This window comes from Podarcis bocagei (genome assembly GCF_964188305.1).
Source record: "Podarcis bocagei genome assembly, chromosome: 14".
Lineage (NCBI taxonomy): Eukaryota > Metazoa > Chordata > Lepidosauria > Squamata > Lacertidae > Podarcis > Podarcis bocagei.
Window position 1 is genome coordinate 7,059,459 of NC_138139.1, and position 13,953 is coordinate 7,073,411.

Sequence of the window (13,953 nt, forward strand, 5' to 3'; positions counted from 1 at the left end):
TCTGAGCACTGTTGCTAAAGTTCTCCAAAGGTGCCGCCCTCTCTGTGCAAGCTGTGTGTTTGCTGCATGTGTCTGCACACTGGTCATGCCCATTGCTGGGTATGCGTGTGGCCCTCAGAGAGTTGGCCGACTCCCAATTCTGCCCTTGGGTGGGAAGCAGCCACCTCTGGAGTAGAATCAACCACCTACTTCCTTTGAGCCACCTGCCTCATTCTCAGAAAAGTCGAGCCTGGAGTATGTGGCATGGAGGAGGAGAGTGTCCCCGGCGCTTCCCTTTCCACTGGAGAAAGGAAGGGGCTTCCTGGAGCTTTCAGAAGAAGAAGAGTTTGGATTTGATATCCTGCTTTATCACTACCCGAAGGAGTCTCAAAGCGGCTCACAATCTCCTTTCCCTTCCTCCCCCACAACAAACACTCTGTGAGGTGAGTGAGGCTAAGAGACTTCAGAGAAGTGTGACTGGCCCAAGGTCACCCAGCAGCTGCATGTGGAGGAGCGGGGACACGAACCCGGTTCACCAGATTATGAGTCTATCGCTCTTAACCACTACACCACACTGGCTCTCAGACATCAAAGCATCCTTTTTTATAGAAAGGCTTTCCCAGTTTGGGCAAGGCTTGAGACTGGCTTTGGACTGTACCATCCAGCCTTGGGTATAATCCTTGGATCTGCCCAAAGGAATACTTCAGACTGGGATGTGTCTGTTGTTGTTGTTGTTCTGGGTAGTGTGTTGCCTAGCTATGCCAGGGCAAAATTCGAAGCTCTGTGTCAATCTTGCCCATGTCCACCAGTGACTGCCCTTCCTTTGAGTCCTGCTGTGATAGAAGGCAGCTGAAATCTTTCTTTCTGTCTGTCTGTCTCTCTCTCTCACACACACATTCATCCAAATCACCTTCCTGATGGAACAATGTCTCTGCAGATGGCGAAAATCAGGGCAAGGAGGCAAGGGAGAGCAGTTTCTTCTTGCTTTATTGTACAATTTCTCACGAAATATATTTACAGCACATGGATTTTTGCCTCAGTGCAGGACATAGTCATGTTGCATAAGTAGAAACCTTTGAACTTCTATGAAAATAAAAATAAGAAGAAAAGCACTTAACTGCGACTTCAGCTAAGTATGTAAAAGAACATCTGTAATGGTCAGAGTGAAAAATGTTAACAGCAAAATTGCTTCTCATGAAGGATCTCTAGATGGAAACCACTGAACAGCATCTTCCATCTCGTTAACCCTGTATAGTCCGGCAGCATTTCACACAACAAAACTCTGTAAAGCTCTCTCACGCGCGCGCGCGCACACACACACACACACACACACACACGCTGCATCGAACACCACCCACGGGGAATGGCTCCTGTGTGGGCTACTAGGAAGCAGACCTTCACCCACCGCTAATGGAGCACATCCCAGGCGCCCTGAGTCAAGGAAGACAAGGGCCTGCCTCTCTTGCCAGCACCCCACACCCCCTCACTGACTTGAGAGCCCCCTCCATGCCTCCTCTCCCACCTTCTCCTCTTCCCTTCCACTTCAAGGGAGAAGGAGGGGGCAAGGGCCCATCTGCTCCCATGGAACACCCCACCCCATGGAAGTGAGCCAGGGGGGAGCGTGCATTTCCAGGGGTCCCATGGGGCCCCTGCCTGTGCCAGGGGCAAATCACCAGACTGGGGTGATGGGACTACCCTTGCATTACAAAGATGATGTTACCATGGCAGTTTGAGAGAACAAAGTTATCTCAAGTTATCAAACATCAGTAACAAACGGAGTTAAGCTTCTCGTGGATGTTGCTTGGACAGCATTTCTTCACAGTGATAAATATGAAAGGTTGGAAAAAAAGGTCAGCATAAAACATTTCCACTTTTTGTTTTTTAAAGTCTGTATGCAAAAAATCATTTCTTTTGTTATCAGCAATTATAAAATTACAAACCCTTTCTTGAAGTAACTGCATCTGTAAGTTATGATAGAAAAAGATCTTGGGAAGTGAGGCTGAAAACGGAGTTTGCATAAAATGGAAGGTGGAAATTAGCCCAAACGTGGGGGGGGGGGACTTGGTTAAGATGACGCTGGAGAGGCCACGTGGTAGTTGAACAGAGACAGCTAACAGATGACTCAACCCAAAAGTCTAACATGTTATCAGGGGAAATGCATACGAGAGGAGAGACTGGGATGAGACAAAATCAACGTTTCAAAGGATGCCATTAAGCATTTGCTTTTCATTGCAGTTTTGGCACTTCATTGAAACAATTACTTATTTCCCCCCAAAGACCCAAACATGTAGAAAAGGTCGACAGCTCTTGGACATAACCTGGCAAATATAGTACTTTTATGTTCTGGCAAACACGGAAACAGAGTTAGTTAAACATTCCCACAGAGTTGCACACACATGCATGATTCGGATGTCGGTAACACTGGGTCAAGGGTCTTGGCGCAGACATTTTGCATTTACTCGCGAGGAGCTTTCAGGCTGTTTCTTCGACGGACCGTGTTTCCGATTTGAGCCGGACAAATTCTTTTGCGACATCATCATTGGTCCTCTGGGAAAGGATCCGCAGGATCGTCAGCCCGGTCTCGTCCATGCAGATGTTCCTCAGCAGCGGGTGCCAGGCGGCACAGCTGCCCTTCTCTGCCAGGCTCCGCAGCTGTATGACAGCCATGCCGATGACCCGGTCCTCCCTGGCAAAGCAGTAATCCTTCACAGAGAGGTGAAGCTCATAGGCCCCGGGCCTTTCTTCGCTGCTCAGGAGGCTAGAGAGAGACGGGACACACACAGGGATTTACAACACCGTCCCCGCCACCGCTGCCACCAGCCACAGAGAGAGCCGAGAAGGGTCACTTACAACTGGAACGTCTCGTTGTATTTGGGAGACCAGGTGTTGCTCTTTGTCTTCGTCCCGTGCTTCCGTTTCTTGTCGCTGAGGCTGGGCCCCAAGATGCAAACCTCCACAAAGGGCCGGAACATAGCACTGGTTTGCCAGTTGAGGTTATTAATGGCGACAACTGAAAACATCAACCAGACACATGGAGAGTCAAGTGGAGCTCTAAAACACACACACACACACACACACACACACTTGAGGAAATACAGCTCTTCCTTGACCATTGCTCCACATGGGGATGGTCAAGAGACAGGGTCTTCCCGGTGAGGGCCTCCCCTCCACAAGGCCCTCTCCCTGGAGTCACATTTGCTTCTTACATTCAGATATCAGGTGAAGATGTTCTTGCTCACCTAGGCTGATATTTTGCTGTTTTACAGCTGACAATTACAAGACATCTCTGTGTTTTAATATTTTTTAAAAATATATATAGCTATTTGCAGGTTTGGGGGGCTTTATTTTAGGGACGCGGGTGGCGCTGTGGGTTAAACCACAGAGCCTAGGACTTGCCGATCAGAAGGTCGGCGGTTTAAATCCCTGCGACGGGGTGAGCTCCCGTTGCTCGGTCCCTGCTCCTGCCAACCTAGCAGTTCAAAAGCACGTCAAAGTGCAAGTAGATAAATAGGTACCACTCTGGCGGGAAGGTAAACGGCGTTTCAGTGCGCTGCTCTGGTTTGCCAGAAGCGGCTTAGTCATGCTGGCCACATGACTCGAAAGCTGTATGCTGGCTTCCTCGGCCAATAAAGCGAGATGAGCGCCGCAACCCCAGAGTTGGTCACGACTGGACCTAATGGTCAGGGGTCCCTTTACCTTTATTGTTGCTTTATCTTTTACTAGCAGTCTTGTGCCGGACACCTCATGCAATTTTGAAAGGCTCTTGATTCAAGAGGACTGATTCCAAACATAGGTAAAAACCTGCTCCTTGATATCAGGAACCACCATGCAAAATTTGGTTATGAAACCTAAAGAGGTCAGTCTGGGCTCCTTTGGAGGGAAGGAGAAAACACCTTTGGCTCCAAAAAGCCTTGCCTTTGTGTTGCTTGTGGGAGAAACCTGCTGACCCCTATCATCAGCTCCCTATCATTTCTATGGAGGTTAGCTCAGGACAAGTGCTTTCCAGAGCCTGCCTGCCTTTGCCATCCTCTGAGTGGATCACTTCAGATCTCCAAGGCAGAGCAGCTCCAAAGGCACAACCTGGCAAGGAGGAATCGCCTGCCATCCGGCTTGGAGAGGATGCTGTCACCTTCATGCAAAGCCAGCATATTTTGACACCCACCTTTGACGGTGACTTTATGCTCTCCTGTTCCCGGGTTTGTTGTGAGGTCCACTTGGAGATGGATCTCCCCCACTGTGTTGTTGCTCACCTGACCTGCAGCAGAAGGAAACAAGCTCTGATTAAGTGCCAAAGGGGCCAAGGGAAGAAGTCCCTGCGCATGGGAGAACCTGCCCACACGTTGGCGAGGCAGGTGCTCTGTTTTGTTCTGGGTGTGGGATGTTTTGTGGGCACCCAGAATGGCTCCTTTGTTTCATATATTCTTCTACACATTGCCATTCTTCCCTTAAAGTTTGGTTTGATTGTAATCTTAAGGCTGCTGTCATTTTTGCCAGCTCAATAAATTCACAAAGCTTATTTTGCCATTCAGTTATCGAGGGTATTTTTTCCCCTTTCCAATTTTTCGCTATTAATATTCTGGCAGCAGCTGTGGCATACAAAAACACTTTTTTTTCTTGTCGTTGGGGATGTCTATTGAAACTATACCTAGAAGGAACGTTTCTTTGTTCTGTTCTGATGCAGAGTTTGGGGATCTGTGCACAGGAATCAAGTCCATTGGCTGAAATAACCAGAGACAGGATTTTTACCCCACTGGCTGTGGGGCCCAGTTCTACAGCAACAGTATGCTGGCACCCCCTGCAGTGGGAAGGAGGAAGGTGTGAGTGTGATGACGAGAGGAGGAATCCTGCCTGAATGTCAGTGCAACCCATGGATGTGTGTGTTGTGTAGGGTCTGGGCTGAGGGTGTGTGTTTATTTGCCACCCTCAGATTCCAGCCTGAGCCTCACCAAAGGGAACCAAAAGGGCCCCAGACCACTCTCTGCAACCAAATGGTGGTCACAGGCTATCTGAGCTGCCCAAATGTCCAAAGAGGCAAATGAGCAGAGCCTCCCTGGGGATGCAACGAGAGAAGGGCTACTGCAGTGATGGGGCAATGGCTAAACCAGGGGTCTGCAACCTTTAAGACAAAAAGAGCCACTTGGACCCGTTTCCGAAGAAAAAAAACCTGGGAGCCGCAAAACTTGTCATTATAAAAATAACCTTTTTTGTCACTTTTTTATTATTTCTTTGTTTGACCCCTCAGAATTACTCCTCCTCATAGAAATAAACATTAAATTAATAGGTTACCTTTTTGTGTGTGTGTGTTCTTCACTCCCCTTCAAAACAGTGACCAGCGTACATGCCCCTTACAATGTAGCGGGCGGGCGGGCGGGAAGGTGATGTCAGGACAGTGCGTGACTAACGCACGCACCGCCCTCATGCGATGTCACAGCCAGTACAGCGTCCGCCACAGTGGGGAGTGTCGGGGCGCACAATGCCCCTCCTCCCCTCGCTAGTATCCGCTCCGGAGCCGCGGCAAAGGTGTAAAAGAGCCACATGCAGCTCCGGAGCCGCGGGTTGCAGACCCCTGGGCTAAACCATCTGAGCGAGATCAACGGCACCTTTCCCTGCCCAACCTTGACTGGAGAGTGGGAGGACCCAGCAGCAGCAGCCCCAGCCCTAGCCAGAACATCCTTTGAAGGGCAAGGTGCGCCATTGCATGTCCCCCAGGGTCCCGGAGGTATGGGGTGTGTAATGATTTCCCCTTTATCCTCACAACAACCCAGTGAGGCTGTCCACTGTTTCCCACAGGTGAGGCTGATGGAGCCAATGACCTCTTGTGGGGATTTGGGGGGGGGGCAGATGCACCCCCTGCCCATGGCTGGGCTGGCATTTGAGATCCAGTGTTCTGAAGCTAAGCCGGCTGCTCTCCCGCCATCGGTGGCAACCCTCCCCACTTCTCAGTTAACGCAGAAAAGTAAAATGCTTCCAGCTGATTGCTCCATCTGTGGAAAGGGAGCCTGTTCGAAACTCATTCATCACTGTCCAGACCCTATTTGTTAACGGAGACAATGTGTGCGGGGGGGGGGGGGGCTGGGCTCAAAATTGGATGCAAAACAACATGTCAGGGAAACATTTCAGCTGCAGCGCCCATTCCTGGGGCGAGACAGAGAAGCTCCGGCTGATAAAACCAGATGCTTATTCTCCTTCTCAGAGTGGGGTGGAGAACGACCCCAATGTCAGATTTGCATGTGTGTGTGTATGGGGGTGGGGAGGGAAATGCAAGGATTTCAGGGCCAAAGACTCTGGTGGCTAAATGACACATATTTGACATCTGTTGTGGCTTTTTAATTCCTTATCATGTCTACAGCAGCTGTATTGATGGCTTCCCTCATCCTTCAACACGCGAAGGAAAGGGATTTGTGTCTTTGGTCGGCAGAGCAAGGGCATGAGCCCATTTCATCTTTCAAAGCAAAAGTCACTTACCATGCAGTGAATTGCACAATTGAATGGCACCACACACACACACACACACACACTTTTTTAAATCCCTCCAATTTGCATAAAATCAGAAAACTGCAAAAGGAAACCATATTTAAAATTTCTTTATCAGATCTCTTGGACAGCCTTTTGAAAAAGCGTGTACTGAGAATTTACAATTGCTTTCTTTTCTTACTAGTAAAAGCTAGTCAGAAGCATGCCTATAGATATAGATATGGTTCCTCAGATTTGCACAAAACCAGAAAACCACACAAGCAAAATTCAAACTGCCTATGTAACTTTGTGCACTTCTTGGGCAGTTTTAAAAAAAGAACAAACAGGTTTTTTATTTTTTTATTTATGTTTTTTAAACCACTTTTTTAAAAATAAAAAAGACATGGTACAGGTTCAGCTATCTGTGCCCATGCCCGGTTGGTTTTTAATTGGCATAACAGAACCAACAAATGAGAAGGCAAAAGGGAATGTCTCCTGGTATGAAGCGGGAAGAACACAGAATATTGAGGGGGCCCAGCAGTGGCGCAGCGTGGGTTGTCAGCACCCGGGGCAAGGCAAGTAATTTGCGCCCCCTAACCCGTGGATTTGCGCCCCCTAACCCGTGGATTTGCGCCCCCTAACCCTAACCCCCAGATGTTGCGCCCGGTGCAGCCCGCCCCCCTGCACCCCCCACGCCACGCCACTGGGGCCCAGCCCCACCCTTGAAAATTTGGGGATGCTTCAGCCCCCCTAGATAACTCCCCTGATCCATCCCTAAATCCAGTAATCTCAAGTCACAGTAAATGGTGATCTCTGAAGGAACTGGCTTGAGGGGAGGGGGAAATTGGCTTGAGGGGAGTGCTTGAAGAAACCACACAGACTCTCTCCCTTCCAGGAAGGAATTGCCATTCTCAGCAAAAGCTGGCCTTGAAGGCAGCTAGTAGTGGCTACATGCCATTTTCCCAGGCCAGAAAGTTATTCTTTCTGCGCTTGCTTTGGCTGCCATTGTGCTGCTGCCATGAGTATCCATTCAGGCCAAGCCTTTGTCAGTTGCTGCTCACTTACTTTGTGAGGTCTGGGTGTCAATGAACTTCTTGATCAGGACGTCTGTCGTCTGGGTGTAAAGGTTGAGGGCGTATTTGAGGGACTGCATCTCGGGACTCTTCTCCAGGTAATTCTTTTTCAGCCCATTTCCTCCGGCATGGAAGTATTGCTAAAAACAGAAGCACAGATCCAAATTGGAAACGGAATTGTTAGACACTAATGTTAAAAATCTCTCCAAAATGTATAATTTGTTGTTAGAATGGCATACAAAGGACAAACAAGTTAAATCTGTGATGATTGATTGGGCAGGAGATGTTGGACACAATATAATGTTGGAAGATTGGGAAAGGCTGTGGAAGAAAGAGGTTAAGTTTACTGCATGTACTGTATTAAAAGAAAATATTATGAAAATGATGTATAGATGGTACTTAACCCAGGTGAAATTAGCAAAGATGTATCATACAAATGATAATTTATGTTGGAAATGTAAAGAAAAAGAAGGTACTTTCTATCATATGTGGTGGATGTGTCCTAAAGTAAAAGACTTCTGGGGAAAGATATATAATGAGTTGAAAAAAATGTTGAAAAATACATTTATTAAAAAACCAGAAGCCTTTCTACTTGTAATAATCAGATTGGAATTGCCCCCAAAAGATGTTAGACTGTTTTTGTATGCCACTACAGCAGCAAGACTTTTATTAGCCAAAAATTGGAAATTGCAAGAGATACCAACAATAGAAGAATGGCAGATGAAGATGATGGAATTTTTGGAGCTGGCTGACCTGACTGGAAGAATCCACAACCAGAAAGAAGAGGAGACACAAGAGGACTGGAAGAATATTTAAAGAATTTTAAAGAATATTTGGCTAAATATTGTAATATAAGATAAAGAGAAATTTATTGGAAATAGTAATTAGGCTTAGGGGTAGATTATATGTTATTAATAAATATTAGGGATTAGAATATTAATAAAGGAGAAGTTAGTAAATGAAAGAAGTTAATATTATTAGAAATATGAATTTGGAGAATTGCTAAATAGGTGATATAGTGAAATTCAGTTAGAGGGATTCGAGGAAGTCAGTTATCAATGTAATGAAACTAGGATTTGGAAGTTAAAATTCATTTTTATGTGTTTTTCTTTGTTTTTGTGTATTGTAATGTTTTTCTTTTTTCTTGTTTTTCTTTTTTAAGTGAGAAGTGTGAAAACCAATACTTTTTTTTTAACCCCCCCCAAAAAAAAACACCCAGAAGCACAGAGAATAGAGGAGGGAGTAGAGGAGGGCCGGGACACTGCGGACACCAGATCCAGGAGGTCACCTGGCCTCTGAGCTTCTTGGTTAGCCAAGGATCCCTGAAGAATCTATCGTCTCACCCTTTATGTACTCAAGCTGTGTAGGGCTTTGTATGCCTGGATCAGCACTTTGAGCTGCCAGGACCAAAAACTTCCGAGTTTTGGGGTTGTGTTTCCGTTGGGGAGGAGGATTTCTCCCCAAGGCTGCCTGGGAAATGTTGGCTTTGAAAGTGAGGAGCGTGATGGCTGCAAGTCATGTTGGCGTTACCTACCTACCTGCCAAATCAGAGGCGGCTGCATGGAAGCCTGAGTACAAGTTGCTGCTGTGGGGTGCAGTGGGGCTGCTCTTGGGCTCTGCTTGTGGGCTGCCCTTCAGAGCATCTGATGGACCCACCACTATGGGGCAATGAGGAAGTTGGACTCATCTAGCAGGGCTCTCCAACCATTATTGTAGAGGCAATGCCACCTTATAACATTTCTTATTAACTTTTCAAATTTTACAAATTATTTTAAGCAACCATCAGAATAAATCTCTCCTATCTGTTGACGTCCCTTCCATTGTGTTCTTTTCTTACCTTATAAAGCTGCTATATTACTTATATTTTACCCATTATGTATGCTAATTATAAAATATTTAAACTGCAATTCTCACCTGCAGCTATACTTCAAATCCTGCATACATTTTAAGATAACCATAACGTTTTTTTCAAATATTCCACAAAATATTTCCATTCTTCAAGAATTTTTCTCTCCATTCTGTTCTTTAATTCTCACAGAATGGGGAGGCAACGCCACTTTAAAAAACCATCTCCTATTGCCTTGTGTGGATTATTTATTCAACCCTTCCTGCCAAAGAAGCCCATGGGGTCAGAGGAGGATGGGAGTCATGTTGAATACTCAGCTCCCCTCTCATTTGGGTCTAATTTTATTACACAGGGGACATGACTGTCCCACATTCCAGCTCGAAAATGGTGCGCTGATGCTCCTTTGCTTCTTTTTGTTTTCCCAGAGTGATTTCCCAGAGCCAGTTTTCCCAGAGTGATTTGTGGTAGGTAGGTCAGCATTTTATTTGTTTAGCTATAAGCCACAACAAGCAGAAGGAACATTCGGAGTTGAGCCACGAATTTAGCTCTTAACTTCCTGGCCGCCGGTGCAAATGAAGGAACAGGCAAAGTAACGGAGTGATTTGTGCTCTTCCCCCGTCCTCGCCGTAGAATAACTTGTCCCTTGGGGGAAGAGGCATCATCGGCATCATCATCATTTATTTATACCTTGCCCATCTGGCTGGGTTTCCCCAGCTACTCTGGGTGGCTTCCAACAAAAGATTAAAATACAATAGTCCTTCAGATATTAAAAGTTTCCCGAAACAGGGCTGCCTTCAGTTGTCTTCTAAACGTCAGATAGTTGTTTATTTCCTTGACATCTGAGGGGAGAGCGTTCCACAGGGTGGGCGCCACTACTGAGAAGGCCCTCTGCCTGGTTCCCTGCAACCTCACTTCTCGCAGTGAGGGAACCACCAGAAGGCCCTCGGCGCTGGATCTCAGTGTCCGGGCAGAACGATGGGGGTGGAGATGCTCCTTCAGGTATACTGGACTGAGGCCATTGAGGGCTTTAAAGGTCAGCACCAACACTTGGAATTGTGCTCAGAAATGTACTGGGAGCCAATGTAGGTCTTTCAAGACCAGTGTTATGTGGTCTTGTGGCCGCTCCTAGTCACCAGTCTAGCTGCTGCATTCTGCATGCCCATAAGGCATCAACCTTAGCTTGTGCTGGATCCAGAGGCAATCTTGGGGAGCAATGTGCAGCCGACAGAGGCCTCTACAGCACTTCAGGACCGCTCTGGAAGGAGGCTGTCTCGGGGGGAGGGCCAAGCATGAGTCTCAAACCCCTCAGTGGCGACATCAGGAGATGACAGAGGCAGAGGAGTCCCTCCTAAAACTGAGGCCTAACTTGTATGCTGCATGGTGATGCCCCCACCATGCTTTTATTTGAGCAGATCAACCCTCAAAACTCACTCAGGGTGTTCAAGGATAGCTTCCTGCCTGCATTTGGGCTAGAAATGAACAACAAAAAGGCAAAAACACCCACCTCCCCACCTGCTGCCTTCCCCTGCCCAGCCCTTTGCCCTGAGGAGGAGCGTGCAAACTGGCTTTTAACCTTGTGACATTTCCCATCACTTTGCATGTCTCTGTCTCCCGTAAAAATCCATGGTTAGCGCATTGTTCCTTTTCTCTGTGTTCCTCCTCACTGCTTTCCAAATTTTTATTTTCTCTTGGCTTTTCTGTTTCATGTATTTAGGGAGGCAGGATAAGGAGCTGGAATGGGACCCCTGAGGCTCACAGAGGCTGTTCCTGCTCTATGCTGCAACAGCTTTAGTTACTGCTGAACACAATCTGGAGCCAAATATTAAGAGTCAGACTCCCTAAGTTTTGTGTGTGTGTTTATATTCATCAGAGAGAATGAGGGGAAAGCAGAAATCTGAAAAGAATGGAGGCAGCTGCCCATGGCAAGAGCTCAAAGTTTTCATTCAAGGGAGACGGTCTTCAAAAGCCTGATTAAGCCATCCGAGGGTTTGGGACTCATGTCCGTGTCACTTGAAAGAATCTGAAACATAAGTGTAAAATTGTTAGCCATTCCATCAGGCTGCCTCAGTGGGAGAGATGAGGAGCAGAAAGCACTTTCCATCAGCTTTGCCTCCTGTCCTTGAGTGCTTCCTCTGCCAGCTGGTCATTGTAAGAGCAACCAATTAAGTACTGGCAGCTGAGATTGCCCCCCCCCCTCATAGCTGTCAACTTACAGATTTGAAAATAAGGGACCAGCAGCCAAAATAAGGGACCTGCAGCCTCACCTGTTCCAGGCACTCCAGTCTTCCTGTCCTCCTGCAGTCTGGTCAAACTCATGCTGGGTAGCTTCAAGAACACTGTCCAACCAACTTTGTAACCAGAGGTTCAACTGAATAGAATCTGAATCACATGCACCACAAGGCCTATGCAGCCTCGACTTAAGATGGCTCCCCGGCCTGGCTTTGCACTGCAAAGTTTGTAGCAGCACGTGCACCAAAATGGCGTCCAGCATTCAAAAAACCCCCCAGCTTGCCTTAACTAGCCACACACAAGGCATGCAAGCTCCACCCCCCAGTCGTTCTTAGACTTCTTATTGGGTGAGCAACACAGGCAAGCAACACAGTTGGAGCCTCCCTCCTCCCTGGCCGGCAGGGAGGGAGGGAGAGGAGCTGCTTCCTTTGAAATTTAAGGGATATCATTTAAGGGACATTTAAGGGACATCCATCAATAAGGGACAGCAGCGGGACATGGCACTGGAATAAGGGACTGTCCCTTCAAATAAGGGACACTTGACAGCTATGCCCCCTTTCCTCCCTTTTCTCTTGTGTGTTGTGTTGTTTAGTGTGAGGCCTTGGGTGTCGCGTATTCCATGGATGGGGGACGGATGGACGTATGCTCAAGCAGGACATTTCTTTGCCGTGTTCACCACCGCTGAAGACACAAGTTGCTTTTTCAGTTTAAATGGTGCCTTGCTTCTTCAGCGCTGCCAGCTGCCGTCGCAGCGATGTCAACGGCACGCCCAGCTGCTTGATTGCTTCTGGACGGTGGCCAATAAGATTTAAATTGCTGGGAGGGAGAGTTAATTAGCAAGCAATTATAAATTAAAAGTGTACAATTAGACACATCTTTCTAGATAGAAGAGCGGCTCAGAAATGGAAGGGTGGCCGGAGGGAGCTTTGAAATTCATCATCCTTGATTGATTGTTTTGAGGGAGCTGATAGCATCTGAACATGTTCACACCTAAAGGTGTATTTCTCCACAACAAGAGCTTTACAGCAGGGGTGCGATAAGAACGTAGAAAAGCCTGCAGGATGAGGCCAGTGACTCAACTAGTCCATCATGCTCTCACACTGGCCAAGCAGACGCTTTTGGGAAACCCTCATGTAGGATTCGAGTGCAAGAGCCCAGCAACTGGTGTTCAGAAGCTTTGCTTCCTCCTACTGTGATCACAATCTAAAAAACAGTCAAATTTATGCCTTGAAGGTGCTGAGTGGCAGAAAGAGCACTGAGATAAATCCCTGGGCACAAGTTTCTTTGCCGCAGAAGTGGGCAAACCAACAGGGCTCCAAGGTACGAGTGTGGAACAGTGCAATGGCCCTTTTCATCCCACATTGGAACAAATATTTTAGGCATCCTGAGCTGGGGGTGGAAATCTCTATGTTAAAGATCATAATAAGAAGCTGGGCTCCAGCTGATGTCATACACGATGTCATGTGTGCGGCAGGCAAGGGCGGGGCTTCAAAGGAACAATGTGGAGTGCTGGAGCAAGGTGCACGCTCATTCATTGGCTGATGGGCAGGAGGAGGAACGCACCTTGCTCAAGGAGGAGGAATAGCTTTCCCTTCAATGGAAGCCACTTCTCCCTCCCAGCGCTTCTCTTTGAGGCCTCCCTGTTGCTCCCCTTTCCACTTCTGGAAGCAGGGAGCTAAGGCTGGCGCATCCCTTGAACGGTAGTTCAACCCACCTGCCTATCTTGTGATGTCATAACCACATCATATGATCAACAGGCGGGCTGTCCCACTCATCTGTCAAACTCAGCTCACAGGGCCAAAAAGGCTCCGCTACACCCCCCCCCCGTTTGAGACAATTTTAGTCTTCGAATATAATAGCTGCATTCTCAGCTTCACAGTAAACTAATTAAAAAATGGCTCCTACTTTTTGATCACGATCTTCTATTGTGCTCTTTTGAAGTCAGATTCTTGAAAAGATCAAAGAAATAGCAGAGTATGATATTCTTTTAAAACTCAAAATAGTACTTTGGGCTTACTTAAATCATGTTGCTTTTTAAGGAGATTTTAGAAATGGTCACTTGTTTACTGTCTGCAGCTAAAACTGCCTTAGCTGCCAAACAGAAATCCTGAAACTCTCAATGTATAATGTATGGGGAGAAGTATGTATTGACAATCCCTTTCTTAACTAAGCTGACATATTACTGAAGATCAAAGGGGGATTTCCCTCAAGACAACTTTGTTAAAATGTGGGCTTGATTCCCATCTCTGCCTTCATATCCATGGAATCGATTTTTGATGAAGTCTGGGATATAAATATTTTAAATAAAACAATGTAATTGGAATGTTAATTTCCAAGTAGCCTGCAATCAATCCACTGTTCTATCTTTTTGCA

The 13,953-nt window shown here is 47.0% G+C and overlaps 1 protein-coding gene and 1 long non-coding RNA gene across 2 annotated transcripts in view; one reads left to right on the forward strand and one right to left on the reverse strand.

Moving 5' to 3' along the window:
* Window positions 1-2,284: 2,284 nt before the first annotated feature.
* UNC13C (unc-13 homolog C) overlaps window positions 2,285-13,953 on the reverse strand; it is a 131,107-nt gene continuing 119,438 nt past the window's right edge. The window contains exons 30-33 of the mRNA XM_081170723.1: window positions 7,498-7,645; window positions 4,142-4,234; window positions 2,830-2,989; window positions 2,285-2,737 (exon numbers count right to left, since the gene is read on the reverse strand). Coding sequence (XP_081026849.1) covers window positions 2,452-2,737; window positions 2,830-2,989; window positions 4,142-4,234; window positions 7,498-7,645 — 687 coding nt within the window. The 3' untranslated portion in view covers window positions 2,285-2,451. The remainder of the gene's footprint in view (window positions 2,738-2,829; window positions 2,990-4,141; window positions 4,235-7,497; window positions 7,646-13,953) is intronic.
* Window positions 7,656-8,687, forward strand: LOC308573611. Its single transcript, XR_014002140.1, has 2 exons — window positions 7,656-8,515; window positions 8,550-8,687. It is a non-coding gene; the product is annotated as an uncharacterized lncRNA (long non-coding RNA).